The sequence below is a fragment of the Geotrypetes seraphini genome, chromosome 3, assembly GCF_902459505.1.
Source record: "Geotrypetes seraphini chromosome 3, aGeoSer1.1, whole genome shotgun sequence".
In the NCBI taxonomy this organism is placed as follows: Eukaryota; Metazoa; Chordata; class Amphibia; order Gymnophiona; family Dermophiidae; genus Geotrypetes; species Geotrypetes seraphini.
Window position 1 is genome coordinate 215,554,287 of NC_047086.1, and position 20,574 is coordinate 215,574,860.

The following is a 20,574-nucleotide window of genomic DNA, read 5'->3' on the forward strand; positions in this document are numbered from 1 at the left end:
ATAAATATCATCAAGCTTTCATAATGTGGCAGGGGATGTATTGGATCCTTCCTGAAGTCTTGGAGCATCTTCCTGACTGGCTTTATTAGAATGGCAACTTATATCCCCATTACGATTGTGCCATATTTTGAGTATCAAGCTCCCAAGGATTTATAATAGTATTCTTTGTGCAACATGGAAAACATTAAAATTCATTAACAATTTAACATCTATACCAGTACAACAATCCACATGTCGATCCTTATGATTGAACTCCAGGATTCAAATTGGTAAGTTTAAGATTGGACAATTTCCTGCTGGAAAAGGGGATAGAAGGTTATAGATAGAGGATTACTGCACAGGTCCTGGACCTGTTGGGCCGCCGCGTGAGCGGACTGCTGGACATGATGGACCTCAGGTCTGACCCAGCAGAGGCATTGCTTATGTTCTTATGTCAAGTTCTCTGGAAGCATTGGCTGCAGACAGGTATACGTACTTTAGATGATGTGTTATCAAATGGGAAAATGCTTGATTTTTCACAACTGCAACAATCATTCGGCATTGCAAAGTCTCAAGCATATAAGTGGTTGCAGTTGAAGCAGGCCATTCAGAAGGGGTTCCATGATTGGTGAAATTTAAAGAATCAGTATATCTTGCCGGGCCTATGCTTCCAGATAGATTTGCTAGGGCATCAGGCCGCCAAGTGGTATAAATTAATATCTGATTATTTGCATAAGAAACCAAGAACAAGGCTACGGGACATTTGGAGCATTGAGACAAAGCAACAGATTTCTGCTACTCAATGGCCATGGATTTGGTCTTGGAGGATGAGATGTACAGCGTCAGCATCTATGAGACAAAACTGGTTTTTTCTGTTATATAGGATTTTTTGGACCCCTGTTCGTTTGCAAAAATTAGATAGTTCAAAGTAATAGATGCTGGCATTGTCATCTTGATATAGGGACACTGGATCACATGTTGTACTATTGCCCCTTAATACTCGGCTTCTGGAAGTCGATTTGGGTTACAATTAATAGGATACTGGAAACTTCCATTCCAATGTTATATGATATTGTTCTATTTGGAACTATATTACAATCCAAGCCTCCAATTTCTGTAGCTAAGAATAGACTACTTCTTGTTATGACTGGGATTGCTATTCAGATGATCACAAAAAATTGGAAAAATTGCGATAGACTGAATCAATCATACCTTTTGGTGGGAATCCCTGTGCTTATTCTATTGATATGAACATATGAATTCAGAACTAATTGGTCATTGTAAACTTTAATGAGATGTGGGGCCCGTTATCAAATTCTGTAACCACGAATTAATAGTATAAGCCAAAGAGTTTTATACACATCCGGGATGGGTGAGGAAAAGATATTTCTATTACTATTTGTTAGTTATAAGTGCTGTTTTATTGTGCCAAATGTTGTAATTTTTGGATGCACTTTGTGTATGTTTAAAATGAATAAATATTTAAAAAAAAAAAAAAAAAAGTCCATCTTTTTGTTTTGAAAATGGCCATTTCTCAGATGTGTTTGTCCTCAATGCATCTATCTTACTGAACCATTAAAAAAAAAAAAAAAAGTCCAAAAGAGAATCACACATAAGAACATAAAAATTCTACTGCTGGGTCAGACTCGTTCTCTCTACCTTGGAGAGGGTGAACAACCTGTCTTTATCTACTAAGTCTATTCCTTTCCTAGGCACAGGACCCGGAAGTGACGTCAGAGAGAGAGCCAACACCGACGTGGGCAGCAAGTTCCTGATGCTGCTTGTGCACCTGGGAAAATTAAAGAGGTATGGGGGAAGGGGTGTATACATGCAATGGGGGGGGTCAGAGGGGGGCAGAGAGGAGGATGGGTGCTAGCACCCTAGTCAAGATGGCGCCCAGGGTGGACCGCCCCACCCCCACCTCTTTCCCCCTGCCCCGCTTACTACGCCACTGACACATCCCAATAGCCCTTATGTTTATTAAAAACTTTATATACCGCATAACAGCCTAAAAAAGGATCCAAGCAGTTTACAATGTAAAATTCACATGCATTAAGAAAAGAACTCCCATATAAAAATAGGATAGAAAAGAATAAAAGCAGGTTAAAATTATTATTATTTTTTTTCATAAAATACTCAAGTTAACATCTCCATAATAATAAATCTAATAACGATTCTAATAAAAAACAAATACATACAATTAAAAAAAATTTCATATCAGAAATTAATCATTACATAAATGCAGATTACAGTCCCAGACTCAATTCCTGCAGGGGTCACCTATATGGTAGGCACAGTAAGATTAGTGTGGGGGTTGGAAGCTCACATATTCCACCATAAGTGTAGCAGTTACCGTGTGTTATGGGCCTGAGCTCCCCTCTCTACTACACCAACCACTAGGCTACTCCAGGAACCTGCTTACTGCTCTAATAGGATTGGTCATAACATCTGAAGCTGGTTTCATTTACATCTTAGAGGGGTGGAAGGAGGTCGGTGGCCACTGGGGGAGTAAGGTGGGGTCATGCCTTCATCCCTCCAGTGGTCAACTGGTCAGTTTAGGTACCTTCTTGGCATTATTTGTTCCATTATTGCAGAAAAAATGTCCAGCTTATAAGCCCACTCCAGTCCCCCCCCCTAAAAAACAAAACAGCAGCACATGCCTCTAACACGCCCCTTTGAGATTTAGATGCACTGCAGACAAACAGCATAGAAATCCATTTACAAAATGGGTTCTGAAAATACCGATTTGGAAGATTTGGCGAGAAAAACATCCACCTGCCCCTTAATGCCACTTTTTAGATGTTTTACTTGTACAGGGCCATCAACGCCTCCTTTCTTCTGGTGGTTACACTCCTCTCTATGCAGCCAAGCATCCTTTTCAACACGGCCACCGTTCTGTTTTTGCCACCTTGAGATCCTCAGACACAATCACTCCAAGGTCCCTTTCCTGAATTGTGCTTATTATTTCTTGCCTCCTATCTCGTACATCCCCTTTGGATTTCTGCACCTCAAGTGCATCACTCTGCACCTATGTTCCCTCTAAAGCTGAGCACTTGAGCAAGCGCTCATGCATTATAGGAGTGTCGCTCACAAAAATTGTTGATTTTTTGAACTTGTTACTCACGTGAAAATTTTATTTTTTTTTAAATTGTTTCTCATGTGAGAAAAATGTGCACACTTCCAGCCAATCTTTATGCAAATTATGTGCCATGACACACTAGTGTGCCTCCTGAGATTCCAAGTGTGCTGCAGCACACTGAGGAGGAAGAGAGGCGCCAGCCAGCTGACTTGCCTAAAGGATGTGCTTCTCGCTACGAGAGGCACATCCTGTAGGGCCAGAGGTTCTCAACATGCGGGACAGCACCAGTGATGCATGTCTAGTGACTTTCTGCTGCCGTCGCGTATCTCCTGGGACTCCTGCCTTCCTTGTCTTCTCTCCCCAGCCACGGACCAGCAGCGGCAGCTCAGTGTGCATTTACCTTTGTCACACAGCTGCCGCTAGCATTAGTTTAGGTGCGGTTCCATCAGGCAGCCTCGGGGCCTTTGCTAGGCTGGTACGTTTCGATGAGATCTATTTACATGCACTGCTTTCATTGTATGCTAATAGATCTCATGCATATTCATTGGAGAAATCCTGAAAACTCAACTGGATTGCGGCCCTTGAGGAGGGACTTTGACACCCCTGCTCTAGATCCTAGCTCTTGTTCTTTAGGAGTAACTGTCGCTTAATAAGAGAAAATGATTTTTCCTTTATTCCTTTCCTCTTTCTCTGCCTGCCTCCTGGTTGCTCAGATCTGGTCTGGGGCTCCCCAGCCTGTTGTCAGAACCTCCCGTCTCTTACATTAGTTAACTTATTCACCAAGGTGATCCTGAAAGGTAAAGAGAAATGTAGAAACCAGAAGATGAAAATGTATTTCAAGATTCCTTTTACATTGGATTGATAACACCTATTTAAAGAAAGTTTTGGGATGACAGAAAGAGAATTAATTTGCCTGGACTTAATTCTAAATTGACTACAAGGACCAGCGCAAGGTATAGAAGTAGAAGGGGCGCTGGGAAGCAGTGATTACAGTATGATCCGCTTCAACCTGGACACAGGGGCAAAACATCAATCCAGAACGATGGCCACAGCACTGAACTTCCTAAAAGGGAGTTACGAAGGGATGAGACTCATGGTGGGGAAGAAAATTAAGAGGATAAGCACTGTAAAAACGCTAGAGCAAGCATGGTCCCTTTTTAAGAACACAGTCACCGAGGTGCAAAATCCATATATACCGCGTAATCGGCAAGGAATCCAAGAGGAAAAAGAACAAGGAACCAGCGTGGCTCACTGTAGCAGTGAAAGAAGCGATCAGAGACAAGAAGACTTCGTTTAAGGAATGGAAATGGCCAAAAACAGACGAAAACTGGAAAAAGCACAAACATCAAAGCAGATGCTATAAGGCGTAAGAGGAAAAAATAGCCAATGAGGCAAAAAACTTTAAGCCGTTCTTTCGATATATTAAGGGGAAACAACCCGCAAAGGAAGCTGTGGGGCCGTTGGATGACCGTGGAATAAAGGGAGTGCTAAAGGAAGACAAAGCCATCACAGACAAACTGAACACATTTTTTACGTCTGTATTTACCGAAGAGGATATACACAACATACCGGAAGTTGACAGGCTCTACGCAGGAAACGAAGACAGAAAACTGACTGGGTTGACTTTCAGTCTAGAAGAGGTATGCAGGCAGATTGATAGGCTTAAAAATGATAAATCCCCGGAACTGGATGGTATCCATCTGAGGGTAATCAATGAACTGAAAGGGGCTATAGCTGAACTGCTTCAATTAATAGCCAATCTGTCGATCAAATCGGGAAGGATTCCGGAAGACTGGAAAGTGGCAAACGTTATGCCAATCTTCAAGAAATGTTCAAGGGGAATTCTGGAAAACTACAGATCAGTGAGTCTGACCTCGGTACCGGGAAAGATGGTAGAGGCGCTGAAAAAGGACCGCATCATTGATCACCTTGAAGGACACAATCTGATGAGGACCAGCCAGCATGGCTTCAGTAAAGGAAGATCTTGCTTGACGTACTTGCTGCACTTCTTCGAGGGAGTAAACAGGCAGATAGACAGGGGTGACCCAATCGACATTGTCTATCTGGATTTTCAAAAGGCGTTCGACAAGGTTTTGCATGAACGACTACTTCAAAAAATTGCGAGCCATGGAATCGAGGGTGAAATACTCACGTGGATTAAAAATTGGCTGGTGGATAGAAAACAGAGAGTGGGGGTAAATGGACAATACTCGGACTTGAAAAGCATCACGAGTGGAGTGCTGCAGGGTTCGGTGCTTGGACCCATGCTCTTCAACATATTTATAAACGCCCTGGAAATTGGTACGACGAGTGAGGTGATTAAATTTGCAGACAATACGAAGTTATTCAGAGTAGTGAAGACGCAGAAGGATTACGAAGAACTGCAACGGGACATAAACACACTTGAGAAATGGGCCACGACATGGCAAATGAGATTTAACGTGGATAAGTACAACGTGATGCATGTCGGTAACAAAAATCTTATACACGAATACAGGATGTCCGGTGCAGTACTTGGAAAGACCCCCCCAGGAAAGAGATTTGAGAGTACTGGTCGACAAGTCAATGAATCCGTCCGTGCAATGCGCAGCGGCGGCAAAAAGGGCGAACAGAATGCTAGGAATGATTAAGAAGGGGATCACGAACAGATTGGAGAAGGTTATCATGCTGCTCTACTGGGCCATGGTACACCCTCACCTGGAATACTGCGTCCAGCACTGGTCGTTGTACATGAAGAAGGACACAGTACTATTAGAAAGGGGCCAGAGAAGAGCAACTAAAATGGTTAAGGGGCTGGGCTGCCATACAGTGAGAGAGTAGATAAACTGGGCCTCTTCTCCCTTGAAAAGAGGAGACTAAGAGGGGACATGATCGAAATATTCAAGATAATGAAGGGAATAGACTTAGTAGATAAAGACAGATTGTTCACCCTCTCCAAGGTAGGGAGAACGAGAGAGCACTCTCTAAAGTTAAAAGGGGATAGATTCCGTACAAACATAAGGAAGTTCTTCTTCACCCAAAGAGTGGTAGAAAACTGGAACGCACTTCTGGAGTCTGACATAGGGAAAAACACCCTCTAGGGATTCAAGACAAAGTTAGACAAGTTCAGGGGCTGGGGAAAGGGGGGGTTGCTATAATAAGTCTTTGGGCCTGTACAGAAATTGCTATAGGAGGGATGGTTCTCAATTGTAATGGAAGAGTTCAACCACTTTGCCTTTAGATATGGAAAAGATATCAGGTCGGACTGAGTTTAAGATGCGCTGGCAGCATTTCCTTTTTATTTAATATCTTGGTTAAAGGTTAATATTTACCCCCTCTTTTACTAAGGTGCGCTATGATTTTTAGCATGCAGTAAATATTAGCGCACGCTAATCACGCGCTAAAAGTTGACACGTGCATGTTATCCTATGGATGCGTTAGCGGTTAGCGCAACTGTCGATTTAGCACACCTTTGTATAAGAGGGTCATAGTCTCTAATCTTAGAGCTCATTTGAATAAGCTTCAGTGACCTATTAGCCTCTTCTTGAATTAAAAAACAACAACAAAAAAAACACTTTTTAACATTGCTACTCCAATTCTCTGCCCGATAATATTAGAGGTATAAGAAACTAAACTAAACCTTAAATTTATAGACCGTGTCATCTTTATGAGAGTAAAGCTCGACTCGGTTTACAAAAATTAATGTAAAACACAGAAAAGAAAAGCAGATTTACAATTTGGTGAATAACCATGTTTTTAAATATTTACAGAAGATTTGAAGAGAATCCGAATCTCTAGTTGCAATTTTGGAAAACTCTTGAAGTTTTGACAGTTCATAAAGTATTATAATGACAATATTTTGGGCTGATATTTGCTACTCATTGGAAGGCTAGTTTATCTTGTCTCAAATCATATTATGTAATTGTTCTTTCTGTGACAGGCCACAGCTTTTATTATTGTTAACAACTCAGAGCTAAGGGTTAGGGCGGTATATAAAATATTTTGTTGTTGTTTATTCTGCCTAGTGATAGAGCCAACCATGTCCTTTCTGGCTTTCAGGGTTTGGGAAAAACATTCATTTTCCTCCCAAATCTGGAGTATATGTAGTTTCCTAGTTCCTCCTATGGGCTTGGGCTTAGCAGCACGGAATGACTTGGGGTTGGGGATGTGCAATAATCCTCAGTAAACCATGGTAAATCTGCAGCAATCGTAAAGTTTTAATGGAATTACCACAGGGACAGGGCTAGGATGGGGGTCAAAGCTTGTGGAGACAGGGTGTGGATGGAGTTTGAATTTAAGGGGATGGGGATAGACCTTGTCCCCATGTCATTCTCTAGCTCCTTCCTACATGCAATGTTGCATCATCTTGCCTCACCTCTACTTAACGTATTTGTTCATAGATTAAAACTCAATTCCAGCTCATAGTTCAGTCCTTAATACTAGGCCTACTTGACTACTGTAATAGCCTCTACCTCCCATGCCCTACAACCATAACAAAACAACTACAAACTATCCAAAACACAGCACTAAGACTCATCTATTCATTAAAGAAACATGATCACATTACAGAAGCATATCTCCAATTGCACTGGCTTCCGATCCCAGCAAGAATACAATTTAAATTCTACTGCCTACTATTTAAGACTTTATACGGAGACAGTCCAAACTACAGTGGTGCCTCGCATAACGGCCGCCTCGCACAGCGAACGCTGCGCACAACGAACTTCTTGTCTTGATTCGTACAACGGACTTAGTTTCACACAACGAAGTCGCCCGAGCTGCATCGCTTAACTGCCCTCTCTCCGCCTGGCTCCCTGTGCAGTGGCGCTACATATTTTAAACCTCCCCCCGCCGCCACCGCATATTTTTAAACCTCCCCCCGCCGCCACCGCATATTTTTAAACCTCCCCCCGCCGCCACCGCATATTTTTAAACCTCCCCCCGCCGCCTGGGCCTGCACTGATCTCTGAATGGCTGCAGTCAGCTCTCGCGGGACTCACAAGAACTAACTGCAGCCAGCTCTCGCGGGACTCACAAGAACTAACTGCAGCCATTCGGAGATCGGCATGGGCCCACACAGGCGTGCAGAGGAATTGCTCCTGATCTCTGCGCTTCTGGCCTGTACGCCACTGGCTGGGAAAGATGGGAGGAATTAAAAAAGGTACTGGGGAGTATGTGGGGGGTGATTATAATACACAGCAAGGATCAACAAAACCCCTGTCTCCCCTCCCCTTCACATATATCCCCTCTATATCATGCTAACAGCTCTAACAAGATAAATTTATATTTTTTTATGTCATCTTAGCATATTTTATGCTACAGAACGAATTATTTTTTTTTACATGTATTGTTATGGGAAAACGCGTTTCACATAACGAACTTTTTGCATAACAAACTTGCTCCTGGAACGAATTAAGTTTGTTGTGTGAGGCACCACTGTACCTGAATAACCGCCTCATCCACAACACCGCAACCAGACATAGGAAAACTCACACCCCATTCTCATACTCCCTAATTAAGGAGGTCAAACGGAAAAAACTATATTTTGGCCTCCTGGCCACTCAAGCAGCCGAACTAGACAACCAAATCGCCAATTTACTGACGGCATCCCTCGACTACAAGACTTTTAGAAAAGAAATAAAGACCATACTCTTCAAGAAAACCCTGAAAAAAGAAATAATACCGCAAGTCTCAAACTCCACCTCTCACTAAAGCCAACTACCTCAAACAAATAACCTTACCCATTTCTTACTCTTTTTGAAAATGACCAATTTTTATTTTTTTTGTAAGTTCTTGTTGTAATACATCTTGGATAATTCTTTTGTAATCCACCTTGAACTGCAAGGTAATGGCGGAATAGAAATCCCTAATGTAATGTAATGTAATTAAAATCATAACATACAGGTTTAATAGTTTTCTTTGGTTATATTAGTTATAGGTCTACATAGGGTTACCATATGGCCCCAGAAAAAAAAAAAAAAAAGAGGATATCCAGGTTTTATGTTCATTGAAAGTAATGGAAGTAAGAAGGATGGATAGAGACATCTGGGTTTCACTTCCATTGAAAACAACGAAAGTAAAACTTGGATGTCTCAATCCATCCTCCTTTTTATGGAGCCATATGGTAATCCCTAGGCCTACAAAAGGCCTTTTAACATAATATATAAAACCACAAAAACATATAGGGGTGGGATCAAAGCTTATGAGGGTGGAGTGGGGATGGGGACAAACTTCATATCGCTTAATAGTGCAACCTCACCTTGAGTATTGCATTCAGTCCTGGTCTCCTTATCTCAAAAAAGATATAGCGGCACTAGAAATGGTTCAAAGAAGAACGACCAAGATGGTAAAGGGGCTAGAACTCCTCTCCTATGAGGAAAGACTAAAGAGGTTAACGCTCTTCAGCTTAAAAAAGAGACAGCTGAGGGAAGATATGATTGAAGTCTACAGAATCCTGAGTGGTGTAGAACGGGTACAAGTGGATCGATATACAAAGACTAGAGGACACTTGATGAAGTTACACAGTTATTTTAAAACCAATAGGAGGAAATATCTTTCCACTCAGAGAATAGTTAAAGTCTGGAATGCGTTTGTCAGAGGATGTAGAAAGAGTGGTTAATGTAGCTGATTTAAAAAAAGATTTGGACAAGTTCCTGGAGGAAAAGTCCATAGTCTGCTGTTGAGACAGACATGGGAGAAGCGACTGCTTGCCCTGGATCGATAGCATGGAATGCTGCTACTATTAGGGTTTTTGCCAGGTATTTGTGATTTGGATTGGCCTCTGTGAAGATGGAATACTGGGCTAGATGGACCATTGGTCTGACTCAGCAAGGCTATTCTTATGTTCTTATTCTATACTTGGTATCGTATATACTTGAATATAAACCCATCGGAATATAAACCAGGCTTAGGGAGTTTCTTGCAGAGAGAATGATAATTATCCAACTTTAAAGAGTTAACAGCAGCCTGTACACTTCTCCCTCCGGGTTCGCGGGGGATAGGGGCAGAGCTGGACCGCGAATGGCGAAAAACCGCGAATATCCGGCTCTGACCCACCCCCGCCTCCCTCCCGCCTTCCCGGCCTTACCTGGTGGTCTAGCGGGCTTTCGGGGCAGGAGCGATCTTCCTACGTTCCTGCCCCGTGCAGATCGCCATTAGGAAATGGCTGCTGGGAGTTCCCGTAGTCTCTCGAGACGACGACGGGAACTCCCTACAGCTATTTCCTTTTTTTTTTTTTTTAATTTTTATTTCTATTATTCAACAAAATTTTACAAGAATACATCTTGTTACATTAAATACAGGAAAGAAAAAAAAAACAATACAGAAGTATTACAGATTCATACTTATAAAAATAATTTTTCCTTTCTTAGACCACCATAATAGGGGGATGGTCAATCGAAACTTTTTGAGAGAAATTTAACGAGGAACTTAATTAAACGATTAGGCTTTATGTTCTAAACACCAGCTATTAATTTCTATTTTCCCTCAATCCTTGATGATTTTCTTTACATCCAAGAATTCCTTCAGGTGATTAGGAGAAAAAAATGTGTATTTAACTCCCAAATATCTAACTAAGCATTTACAGGGGTATGCTAACAAGAAAGTTGCTCCCAATTTTATAGTATCTTGACGCATAGAGAGAAATTCTTTCCTCCGTTCTTGTGTAGTCTTTGCGACATCAGGATATATCCAAACTTTTTGCTCCCCAAATAATTTCTGTGAATTTTTAAAGAATAGTTTCATAATCATGTTCACGTCTTGCTCGAAAACGCCTACAGCTATTTCCTAATGGCGATCTGCACGGGGCAGGAGCGTAGGAAGATCGCTCCTGCCCCGAAAGCCCGCTAGACCACCAGGTAAGGCCGGGATGCCGGGGGGAAGACTTAAGGATGGTTTTTTTTTTCCCCCCGCCCCAAAAAATCACGAATATGTGAAATCACGATTACTGAAACCGCAAATGGGGAGGGGGAAGTGTAGTTTCAAAAAGCAAGCAATCATCTGTAAACTAATTTAACAAACAAAGTGACATAGTTGCCATGTTAATTCATTTTGACAGGCAGAAATAAGTCAGAATTGTAGATGGTGCATTTCAAGTCAACTAAACAAAAATTTTATAGTAAGCAACTAAACTCGAACACAAACCGAACTCAAGGCAGTCTTGCAAGGTTACTAAGAGACCTCATGTCAGCCATTTTGAGTAATGAGAATGCACAGGGCAAAAGCATAGGAAGATCACTCAGGTTCTGACCACTGGACTAGAGAGTTGCATGGGGACCTGTCCCCATCTGTCCCTGCTGGAATCAACCGTTCCCCACCCATTCCCATAAACTTCAGAAGTAGTTATTTCATTTAATTATGCTACTGAATTAGAGGCTCTGGTAAAAATTAATTTACAAATAAGCAAAGACACTTTTAATTTGGAAATATTAATTGGGAAGAATACATACTTTGTAAATGGGTTTCTGCCAGAGCCTCTAATGTAAATATAAAGTATATGTCAGCTGATGACTTCTTCTGATGGTGGCCAAAAATCCCTTTCACCAAGCTTGGCAGGCAGCAGCAATGTCCCTAAAATGCAGGCACCTCAGTGGCTCAAGGATGCTGCCAGCAACTGCTACGCTTGATAGAAGGAAGTTCCGGGCACCTTTGGATGAGGTCCTCAGTTAGGGGTGCTTGGGGATCCCCAACAGCTACAGCTAGTCAGCAAATACTTCAACACTGGAGAAATAAAAATAGAAATGCATTTCCTTTTCTACTGAACACAATACAAATACATCTGCTATACACATTTCCCAAAGCTAATGTATTTCAGTCAATAAATTCCTTTTTTATACCTTTGTTATCTGGAGATTTATTTTTCCATCAAATTGGTTCCAGTTTCTTTTTTCTGCTTTCCTCCTGTCTTCTGCAAATTCTTCTTCAAATGGTTGCTTTCCATTGGTTTTTCCTACCATGATCCAGCATTTCTCCCTCTCTCGTCCCTCCCTCCAATTGTTCAGTATCCTCACTCCCTTCTATCCTGGATCCATCTCACTCTTTTTCCTTTCCCCCTCCACCCAGAGCACAGGAAGGCCTTTCCAGCAGCATTCTCTAAGGAAAAACAAGCAAATCCTAGCATAATCTGGCATCTTTCTCATGCAGGTGGCATAAGTGCTACTCAGAAGGCAGACATAATCATATATGACACCTGTGCAGTACTTTAGATGAAGTTACTATATAAAATTACATAACAGTCTAGGGATGCTGTTTCCCATGCGTTTTAATATTTCTGGCTGCTTAGTGTAAAAACACTTTTTTCTATGTGCAGAGGATGCACTATCTGTGAGGCGGTCTAACATCAGATTCTATTGTCTGACTGGAATTTACTTTATTTCATTTATTTTATTTTTATTTATTGTTTTCTCAGGTACTTTAGCTAGATTGTGAGCCTTCGGGACAGCTAGGGAAATCCAAAGTACCATTTTTATTTATTTTAATGTATCTTTAATCTATCTTCATTGTAAACCGCTTTGAACCTCATGGTATAGCGGTATATAAGAAATAAAATCAAAATCAAATCAAATCATATGTAAAGCTATCAACACCAACCCTTCCCATTCCTCTCTCTTCATATGCATTCGCACATACACATAACTGAGGAAAATGCAAGCAAAGCAGATCTGAGAATGAAAATTGCAAGTCTAGGTATTAGTTGGGGGTCCAATCTTCTACATTCATATTTTAACTCCAGAACAATTTTTTAGTTAATAAGAAGAAACCATTTCATGGTGTTCCTGTCCCATCTGAGATCTCATGCATTGCGTTCTGCTCAGCATAGCAGGTGAATCTACATAGTCATGCTCTGGCTTGATTATTTATGACTTCCACAGTGAATATTGTAATTTCTGCCTCACACATCTGGACTGAGAACTTGCCCAGTTACAGATGCATTTTAATTTTTTGTCTAAGTTAACCAGTCCATTAAAAAAAAAAAAAACACCACCACTTTTGTTTCAAACAAACCAGGTAACAAACCCAATCAGAAATCTCAGCATTTTCTTGACCCAAATAGCACCATAAGTTAATACGTTTTTCTTTTCTTTCAACTTTTCAGGGAATGGAATTATAGTGCAATGATGTCATATGTGTACCTTGCTTTCTTTTGTGTGTCATTTTGTGCTTTCTTTTGTGTGTAATTCTTAAAATCCTAGAAAACCAGAACAAACTATCACTATTGGGGTGCACACAATAAAAACTTTGAAGAACTAAGAAGAAAATCCCCAAAGCATTATCAACCCCCCCCCCCCCATTATTCCTCAGTTACAAGATGACAAACCGCAGCGCGCTGACGCAATGAGCCCAGCCAGTCATATTCAGAGACTTGAGGCCAGAACCACAGTTCGAAAACGAAGCACGGGAGATAGTCAGCTTCCCAAAACTCAAGAGCCCGAGAATAGGAACAGGGCACACAGGAAGCTGACGCTATCTGCCCACGATCCCCATCGCCGCACTCCACACTCTCTCTCTGCCACCCCATTACAGGAACCGGTTTCCCTCGGACCGATTCTTGCAAGGAAGCGTGGCAGACACTTAGCGAAAGTGTCCTGTCCTCGGACATCTGCGCCTGGGCTGAAGCATCGGGGGGGGGGGGGGCCTAAGAGCTGCCAAGCGACTGGAGCCAGTGCTGGGCTTTTGCACGCCCTTTGCGGTGGCCCCTGCTTCTCTAGCCTTTGGAATACCAGTTCCTCCAGCTTCCTTTTAGCACAGCCTGGCTCCGCGAGGGGGAGGGGGTTGCATTGATTGGGGGGGAAATGCTGGTGAATGGACTTGCCTGGGCTTGGCAGCGCGTCTCGCCTCCTCCGTCCTGCCGGCCGCTGTCTCGCCTGGGAGCGAAGACTTCTTCTGCATGGGGGCAACCCGCTGGAATACGCCGGGGGAGCGAAAGGAACCCCCCCCAAAAAAAAAAAAAAACAACAACTGACAGCCGAATTAACAGAAAAGGTCCGGTAGAAACTCGATCTGCCGAAGTTTCGGTGCCATTCGGCGCCTCTTTCCCCCCTCGGCTTTCCTTTTCTCGATCTCGCTCCCTTTGCCGAGAGGGGTTTGTCGGTCGCTCTGCAGCTTTCCTCCCACACAGGAGTTACAGAGAAGGAGCCGCGCTCGCTGGCTGGCTGGCTGGGCTTGTGTAGGAGGATCCGGGGGAGGACTGGCGCTCAGTCTATGGCCAGCCATGGGGAGCTTTTTCATCTTAGGCGACGAAAGAGAGCGAAGGAAAGACAGGAAAACACTCGTTTGGGGAAGCGAGACGGCGAGGAGGAGCCAATCGACGAGCAGCACTCCCCACGCCCCCCCCCCCCCAAACCGGAGACAGCGACAGGTCGCGTTCCACTAGGTCAGGGGTAGGCAATTCCGGTTCTAGAGAGCCGGAGCCGGGTCAGGTTTTCAGGATATCCACAATGAATATGCATGAGATAGATTTATATCTCAAGGAGGCAGTGCATGCAAATCCATCTCATACATATTCATTGTGGATATCCAGAAAACCTGGCCTGGCTTCGGCTCTCGAGGACCGGAATTGCCTACCCCTGCACTAGATTTTCTTTTCTCACCCTGGGGCAGGGGTGTCAAAGTCTCTCCTCCAGGGCCGCAATCCAGTCAGGTTTTCAGGATTTCCCCCCAATGAATATGCATGAGATCTATTTGCATGCACTGCTTTCATTGTATGCTAATAGATCTCATGCATATTCATTGGGGAAATCCTGAAAACCCGACTGGATTGCAGCCCTTGAGGAGGGACTTTGACACCCCTGCCCTAAGGGTTGGGGTGGAGGGAGAATCTGCTCTTGGGCTTCCATGTGCTTATTTAGCAAGAAAAAAAATGGGGGGGTGGGGCTACTGCAGCAGTAACCTACAAGATGCCAAGTTCTTGATAAGAAGCAAAACTTTTATTGCAATCATTAAAACATATGACAGTTTGTATCCTGGTATGGTCCAATGGTGTGGAAAACCGGGACCCGACACGGTCCCTGTTTTGAAAACACACTCCTTCCTCAGGGGTCCTAGTGTGAAAATGTTGAATATGTAAGCAAATATATATGCATGTGTGAAGGGAAAGTGATCAGAACAGCTGTGGTGTGAATGGTGACAGCCTTGATGTGTAATGTGAAAACAAACTGGTTGTTTGTGGATGATGTGAATAAGTGTGATTTGAAAGCTTGTACCAGGGCCTGATCAGCTCTAACACCTGACCACAGCTCTTAACACCTATGGCTAATTCTGGGTATTGTGCAGTGATATTTATTTACAGTTCTCTCATGAGGCATTTTTATTCACTAGCAGCAGGGAGAGCAATGAATGCATTCCTAGATCTGGTGAGAAGCATGGTTTCAGAGAGAGGTCATTTATTTGGGCAGATCTTGACTAAGGCCTGTGATGCTAGGCTGGAAGCAGGAAAGAAGAGAGAGTGCTAGAGCCTGGTACCATATCAACTGCTAAAGTATGTCCAGCCAAGATACTGAGGACTAAATGGTATTCAGGGAAGGAGGTTGCTTTTTTTTGTTTGTTTGTTCAAACATTTTATTAAATTGTATAACAAAATAGTCAAAATACAACTGAGAACTATATAAAATATAACATACAAAGTAAATATATTGGTATTATCATTGTCAGAAGAGAAAAAAATACTACAATTATTACCAGTTTATAATTAACAGAAACAGAATCATCTTGAAACTTATCTCCTCAATGGGTATTATGTTTCCAAATCTTACAAATTTTATGGTATGTGTTAGGGGGGGTTTTCTGCAGCCTTAAGTTCATATTTATAGATGACGCAAATTGTATGCCACCAATATGTTATATTATATTACTATTATATGTAGGGAAACTGAAAATCTTGAGTGATATCTATGTTACCTGTACAGATATTAGTGTAATGTATGTAATACCTACTGTTCTTTCATTTGTATGACACTGTTTTATATAAAAAATCAATAAAGATTAAAAAAAAAAAAGAAAAAGATGATGGATAATGAAATCGAATTATTGATTTTCAGAATTTTTGGGATAGTCGTTCATATCTTTTGCCAGAAAATATTAATACACGGGCATTCGAAGATCATATGTGCTAAAGTTCCATCTTTTTGGTTACAATGCCAGCAAAATTTTATATTGGCGATGTTCGCTCTCCACTTTATAACCGGAGTCCATATTGCCCTGTGGGCCAGAAAATATAGAGATTGAGATAGGCTAACTGATTGTGTAGGTCTGTTGACTTTAAGGCCTCCTTTTACGAAGCCGTGTTAGCGGTTTAACACACGTAATAGCGCGCGCTAAACTGCCGGCCACACTAGCCGCTACCGCCTCCTCTAGAGCAGGTGGTAGTTTTTGGGCTATTATGGGAGTTAGCGCGTGATGAAAAGTCTCATGCGATAAAGCTGCTAACGCAGCTTCGTAAAAGGAGCCCTAAGTGTTCCCAGTCTACAGTTTGCTCAGTAATTTCCAGATCTTGTTCCCAAACTTTTGTAAGTCCGAGATGTGCATGAAAAGAGAAATTATTAAGAATTTTATGGATGGGTGAGACAAACCTGCCTTGCACTAATAATTTTTTTATTTAGATCATAGATAGAAGATGTTTTTTGTAAATTATCAACATTTATGGAGCTCGTTTTTTTATTGTTTACAGAAGGTGTAACCAATTAAAGTACTGGTTTTTAGATAAGTTATATTTTTGTGAAAGTTCTTCAAAAGAGTAAAAGATATGGTTACAGCAAAGTTGTTTCAAGGACCAAATACCATGAGAATGCCAAAGAGGCCAGAATATAATCGAGTGATCAATTTTAACTTTGGGATTATACCAAAGTGACATCTGATGTTAACCAATAGATGAAGAACAAAAGCAAAAACTGCAGTGATGGTGTACAGCAGGGGTAGGGAACTCCGGTCCTCGAGAGCCGTATTCCAGTTGGGTTTTCAGGATATCCCAAATGAATATGCATGAGATCTATTTGCATGCACTGCTTTCAATGCATATTCATTGGGGAAATCCTGAAAACCCGACTGGAATACGGCTCTCGAGGACCAGAGTTCCCTACCCCTGGAGTACAGGATGCCAAGGTCTTTATTGGATAAACATAAGAATAAAATCATAAAACAGTTTTTATCCAAAAGGACGGACCCAACACAGTCCATGTTTCGAAGAAACACTCCTTCCTCAGGAGTCCTAATCTGTGATGTATCAATGCAAAAAAACCTGATGGATAACAACCGGATAAAACCGGTGAATAGCTGAACAATCTTAAGGGCTCCTACGTGATGCAGGGCAAAAGTGAGAGCTATTCACCGTTTTTATCCAGTTATCCATCAGGTTTTCTTGCATTGATACATCACAGATTAGGACCCCTGAGGAAGGAGTGTTTTTTCGAAACACAGATCGTGTCGGGTCCGTCCTTATCTGTCCTTTTGGATACAAACTGTTTTATGATTTTATTCTTATGTTTGTCCAATAAAGACCTTGGCATCCTGTACACCAGGGGTCCCCAGAGTCCCTCCTCGAGGCCGAATCCAGTCGGGTTTTCAGGATTTCCCCAATGACTATGCATGAGATCTATGTGCATGCACTGCTTTCAATGCATAGTCATTGGGGAAATCCTGAAAACCCGACTGGATTCGGCCCTCAAGGAGGGACTTTGGGGACCCCTGCTGTACACCATCACTGCAGTTTTTGCTTTTGTTCTTTGACTTGTTACTTCACTGCAGTCTCGTTGGATACTTTTCTGTTTTTGCCTTTCGGTGTTAACCAATAGATAACATGGCGAAGCAGTATGATAAGAATAAAAATCAGGAAAGTTACCACCCTTATCCTTAGTAGCTTTAAGAGTTTTCATGGCTACCCTTGGAGGTTTGTTTTTCCAAAGCAATTTAGACAATTTTGAAACAATTTGTTTGTAAAATTCTCTAGAGCAGTGTCTGGGCAGCATCATCAATATAGAATTAATCTGAGGGGTTAGTGCCATTTTGATTGCATCCAGCCTACCCCATCAGGACAGATTCAAAGGTGACCATTTTGTGGTAGCTTCATTCTTGATGGTCAAAAACAGTTTTTAGCATTAATTTACAGTTTGTTCTAAATCTTTATTAAGCTATATCCCTAGATAGAACATTCAAGTAAACACAATATCTTGACCCCAATGAATTAAACGAATAGGTCATCAAATTGAAACTGTAAACGCTTTTTAAAACCTTTTTTTCCTTTAAAAAAGGCTGTTAATATATAGACTGTTCAATTAATCTAAACAATATCCTCATTTTCTGACTGAATTCATTACAAATGATTAAAGCATCTTCAATCAATTCATTCTATACTTTTTCTTAAATAATCCCATCCTTTGTGTTCAAACTTTAAATGTTTCTTTTTTGTATAAATTGTAGTTCTTCCCATTACCCATTTGTACCAGTTTACTAATTTGTAATAGAACAAATGATTTGTATGTAATGTCTTATCTTATTTTATTTTGTCCATCCTGCTCTCTTTTTATGTATTGAAACATGTAATACGCATTGAAATATATGATATTGCGTAAAAAATCAAAATCTATTAAACTTGAAACTTGAATTGAATTGGGGACCATTTAAAGTTGTGTGTTCCAACATTATGTTGTGTAGTATATTAATTCATTGGCATGATCTCAGATTTTTCCCAGTTTATTTTGTATCCTGGAGAATATGGAGAAACTTCACTGTAATCATTAGCCCCCTTTTTTATGAACACACAGCGCAGGTTTTAGCGCCGGCAGCGGTGGTAATTGCTCTGACGCTCACAGAATTCCTATGAGCGTCGGAGCAGTTACTGCCACTGCTGGCGTTAAAACCCGCGTTATGCTTTTGTAACGTTATGCTTTTGTAACGTTATGCTTTTGATGGATATTTCTTTTTTTTTTTTTTTAACATATTTTTATTGAGAATGGCAAACGGCCCAGACAAATCAGTATTTTCCTTTTATGTATTCTTTCTAAGAAATTGTAGTTCTTCCCTTTTTTCTCAATGTTTTCACGCCGTAAGTATGTTTGTTTAGTTGGTATATGTCTAATTATTTAAAATGTTTGTCTCCCAGCTATTTTAATTTATAACATTTTTATTGAAGAAATATAATAATATTATAATAAAATAGTCATTAAATTAAAATTTATCATATTAATATCCATCAAATATCTTTCATTTCTTCAAAATATATTTCCAAAATACCCATTACATCTCTCAATACCCTCCCCCTAATTCCTACCCCCTTCCCTTTTCCTATTGACCTCTCCCCCCTATCCTCCCCCAAAATTTAGTTTATAACTTTTTTATTGAAAGAATCATACTAAACCCCCCCAAACCCAATGAAAGTTGACAAAAATAAAGAATAATAAAAGTAAAGAACTGGAATTTTAGATAAATAATCATAGCTTCAATTACTATGTACAACGCTTTGTACCTTTGGATAAGCGTTTAATCAAAATTTAAATAAACTATGAACTAAACTATAAAATGGCAATACAGGAAGAACAAGAACAACAATAGAAGAGGGAACAAATATAGTCCTCCCCAAAAAGAAAGAGTCCATGTGGATGCAGGTCAGAGTCCAGCAAAAAGAGAAACAGCAGACCATCCCAGACCCACAACTCTCGGGACAAGCTGGGATAGGAACAGAAGGAGATTGTCTGCATAAGCAGCAACTTTTATCTCAGTTTTACTGGTTCACAGTCATTCGCGCGCGGGACAAAGTCGTGCCGACATTTAAGCCCAGACAATTGGGCGCAAGACTGCAGCGTGCTGCCGGAAAAGTTAATTTTAAAGAGCTCCAACAGGGGTATGGGGGGAACCCCCCCAGTTTTTCTTAATAGTGTTTGCGCTGCCGTTGGAGGGCAGGTTTGGGGGGTTGGAATCCCCCATTATAGAGGAAACTTAACTTTTACCCGATTTTTTTAGGAAAAAGTTAAGTTTTCTGTATAATGGGGAGGTTGCACCCCCCACACACCCCCAATGGCAGCGTGAACAGTATTAAGTAAAGGGGGAGTTCCCCCACACACACCCCATCGGAGCTCTTTAAAATTAACTTTTACAGTGGTGCACTGGAGTCTTACGAACAATTGTCTGTGCCGAAATGTTGGCGTGGCTTTGTCCGGCGCGCTTTTGTCCCGTCACCGTTTTACTAGTACCTATCACTAAGATATTAGAAGAAGGAGGTTGCTTTTATCCAGTGGTCTCAAACTCAAACCCTTTGCAGGGTCACATTTGGATTTGTAGGTACATGGAGGGCCGCAGAAAAAAAAGTTAATGTCTTATTATAGAAATGACAATTTTGCATGAGGTAAAACTCTTTATAGTTTATAAATCTTCCCTCCCCAAAGGCTTGCATGTTCCCCTCCTTCTTTGCAGCGTCCTCCAGCTTCTCCCCTGGCCTCCCGGTCTTAGTTTCAGCTAATTACCATGCCTTCAGAGAGGATCACTGGTGCTGTCACCTTCCTTGCAGGCTGCCATCGGCCTCCGCAGCACATTCCCTCTGCCGCAGTCCCGCC

At 41.5% G+C, this 20,574-nt stretch overlaps 1 protein-coding gene across 1 annotated transcript in view; it reads right to left on the reverse strand.

Moving 5' to 3' along the window:
- Window positions 1-14,374, reverse strand: part of NAB2 (NGFI-A binding protein 2) — a 54,564-nt gene extending 40,190 nt beyond the window's left edge. The window contains exon 1 of the mRNA XM_033938911.1: window positions 13,848-14,374. Within this exon, the coding sequence (XP_033794802.1) occupies window positions 13,848-13,924 (77 nt within the window). The 5' untranslated portion in view covers window positions 13,925-14,374. The remainder of the gene's footprint in view (window positions 1-13,847) is intronic.
- Window positions 14,375-20,574: the final 6,200 nt, after the last annotated feature.